The following is a 2394-nucleotide window of genomic DNA, read 5'->3' as shown; positions in this document are numbered from 1 at the left end:
TGTCCTCATCCTCCCTTCCACTACCCTCCGCCTCCCCAGCCAGGGCGGCGCCCCAGAATGTGGAACCCCCCTGCCACCCTCCCCGCCCCGCCCCGCAATGCTCCAGGACTGCACCCTGGAGGGTGGCGACCGCAGATCCGACAGGGGTGGCGGGTCAGAGCGGTGCCTGAACCCGCCTGGCAGCAGGCTCCGCCCGAGACCCCTGTAAGCAGCTACCGAGGTCCCGCCCCGTCCCACAGTCCCGGACCTGACTCCCTTGGGAGGGGGCGGTGCGGAGCCCCCGTGGGGGCCCCCTTCTCCACCTCTGCACCCTGAAGTCTCCTCCTCTCCCCTCCCTCCCCGGACTCTTGTCCTGTCTCCGTCCCGAGGGGCCGCCGGAGAAGTGGAGTCGCCCTGGCCCCCCAAACCTCCTCTGGCTTCCGCCCCCTCCTCGGCCTCCCGACACCCGGCTCTCTCCTCCCCGCCTCTGCCCGCGCATCAGCAGGTCCGCTTTCTCCAGGCCCAGCTCCATGCCGCTTCCTCCGCGAAGCTCTCCAGACTTCCCAGTCCGCCCGGCTCAGCGCTAGTTCCCCGAACCGTCCTCATCCGCTAGACGCGGGTTCAGGACACACTTCCCAGCCCCCGGGTCCTGCTCAGGGGCGGTGGAGAGCTCCGGGGCCCCGCCCCGGCTCCTGCTCCTCACCAGTGCGCAGAGCCAGGAAGAGCCACAGGGCCACAGTCAGGCCCCGCATGGCGGGCGCTGTCTACAGCCGGGTTGGGTCTAGGTCTGGGTCCCAGTGGGTCAGCAGGAGCCGGAGCTCTGTCCCTCCTTCCTCCCCGCCCGGGCTCTCAAGCTAGTTAAGTGTGTCTGGGGCGTGCCTTGGCGGTGTCCACGCCCCTAGGGCGCACCCGCCCACCCAGACTGGACACCTGGGATGACCAGACTGGCCGTGGCCTTCTCTCTGGCGCCCCTTGCTGGAGTTTCACCGCTGGGCTGTGTGGATTCCCATGCTCACCTGGGCACCACACTCAGCTGTCCCTGGGAGTCAGGTGTCTGCTCTCTGAGGCCGGATTCCCTCAATTCAAGGGCTCTGTCTCAAGATCGCCGGCCTGCTGGAGCATCTTCACTTCCTCGCCTAGACCCCAGATATCATGTTCAACTGGAGGAGGAAAAGCTCAGATTTGGAAGGAAGAAGAGGTCAGAGTCTAGGCTGGAAGGAAGCTCAAAGGCCATCGAGTTCACTCACCAGCCTCTCTTCAAGCACACATTGCACCAGGGATGTGGGGATACAGAGACAAAACCTGATGGACACAGTCCTGGCTGGGAAGGAGCTGGGGGGCGGGGTGTGTGTGGGGGGGTTTTCTCATTCTAGGCAACTGCCTCTCCTGGGACCTAATGAGGTAAGTGAGTTGCCCAGGTCACTCATTTGTCAGTGACAGAGCTGGGACTAGAACCCAGCTGGCCAGCAGAGCCTGGCTCACTCCATTAGCTTTGGAAGGTGGGAAGAAGACCCAAGAGGGGGAGAGGAGGAGGAAACAGAGAAGGACAAAGCAGATGAGAGGAGGAAGCGAGTGAAGAAGGCGAGGGAGGAAAGGATGGGTTGTCTGTTTCTCTAGGCCACTGGTTTTCAAAGTGTGGTTCCCAGACCAGCAGCAGCATAACCTGGAACTTGTTAGATACACAAATTGTTAGGCCCACCTCTGACCCACTGAATCAGAAACGCTGGGGGTAGGGCCAACACTATGTTTTTTCTTCTTCTTTCTTTTAAGTATATTTTTATTGATTTCAGAGAGGAAGGGAGAGAGAAGGGAGTGGGGGAGAGAGAGAGAAACATCAGTGATGAGAGAGAATCATTGATCTGCTGCCTCCTGCACGCTCCCCATTGGGGACTGAGCCCAGAACCCAGGCATGTGCCCTTGACCAGAACTGAACCCAGGACCCTTCCGTCCACAAGCCGACGCTCTATCCACCGAGCCAAACTGGCTAAGGCAACACTATGTTTTTTACCCTGGGGCACAGCAGAGTTTGAGAACCACTGTTGTAGGTAGACCAGGACTACAGTTCACCATGTGTGGTGGGGACGCAGAAATTGTTACTCAGTCATCTGCCTCCATTTATGTCCTTCTCTTTTATCACCCCCTCATGAGCACCCAGGACTGCGCCCCTGCCTGCCTCAGGCAGAGGACATGTGTAATAAGAATGTGAGTGAGAGAGAGGACCCGGGTCTGAGTTTGTCAGTCCTCCAGCCTGCTCTGCTCCCTGGGAAAGGAGGCCCTGGCTCCTGTGATTGGGCAGTGAAGCTGCTGCGTCTCACACATGGACATGGTCATGGGGGCAGGGCTTCAGGAGACCTGAGCTCTACTCTTATCACAGTGTGACCTCCATATGGATGTCAAAGGTAGGTCATGATGGCC

At 60.1% G+C, this 2394-nt stretch overlaps 1 protein-coding gene across 1 annotated transcript in view; it reads right to left on the bottom strand.

The window, feature by feature from the left end:
• Positions 1 to 511, bottom strand: part of MELTF (melanotransferrin) — a 25842-nt gene extending 25331 nt beyond the window's left edge. The window contains exon 1 of the mRNA XM_006753421.1: positions 408 to 511. Coding sequence (XP_006753484.1) covers positions 408 to 511 — 104 coding nt within the window. The remainder of the gene's footprint in view (positions 1 to 407) is intronic.
• Positions 512 to 2394: the final 1883 nt, after the last annotated feature.

Source organism: Myotis davidii, unplaced genomic scaffold (genome assembly GCF_000327345.1).
Source record: "Myotis davidii unplaced genomic scaffold, ASM32734v1 scaffold571, whole genome shotgun sequence".
In the NCBI taxonomy this organism is placed as follows: Eukaryota; Metazoa; Chordata; class Mammalia; order Chiroptera; family Vespertilionidae; genus Myotis; species Myotis davidii.
Note: the sequence above shows the minus strand (reverse complement) of the source record. Positions and strands in the feature narration are given on the sequence as shown.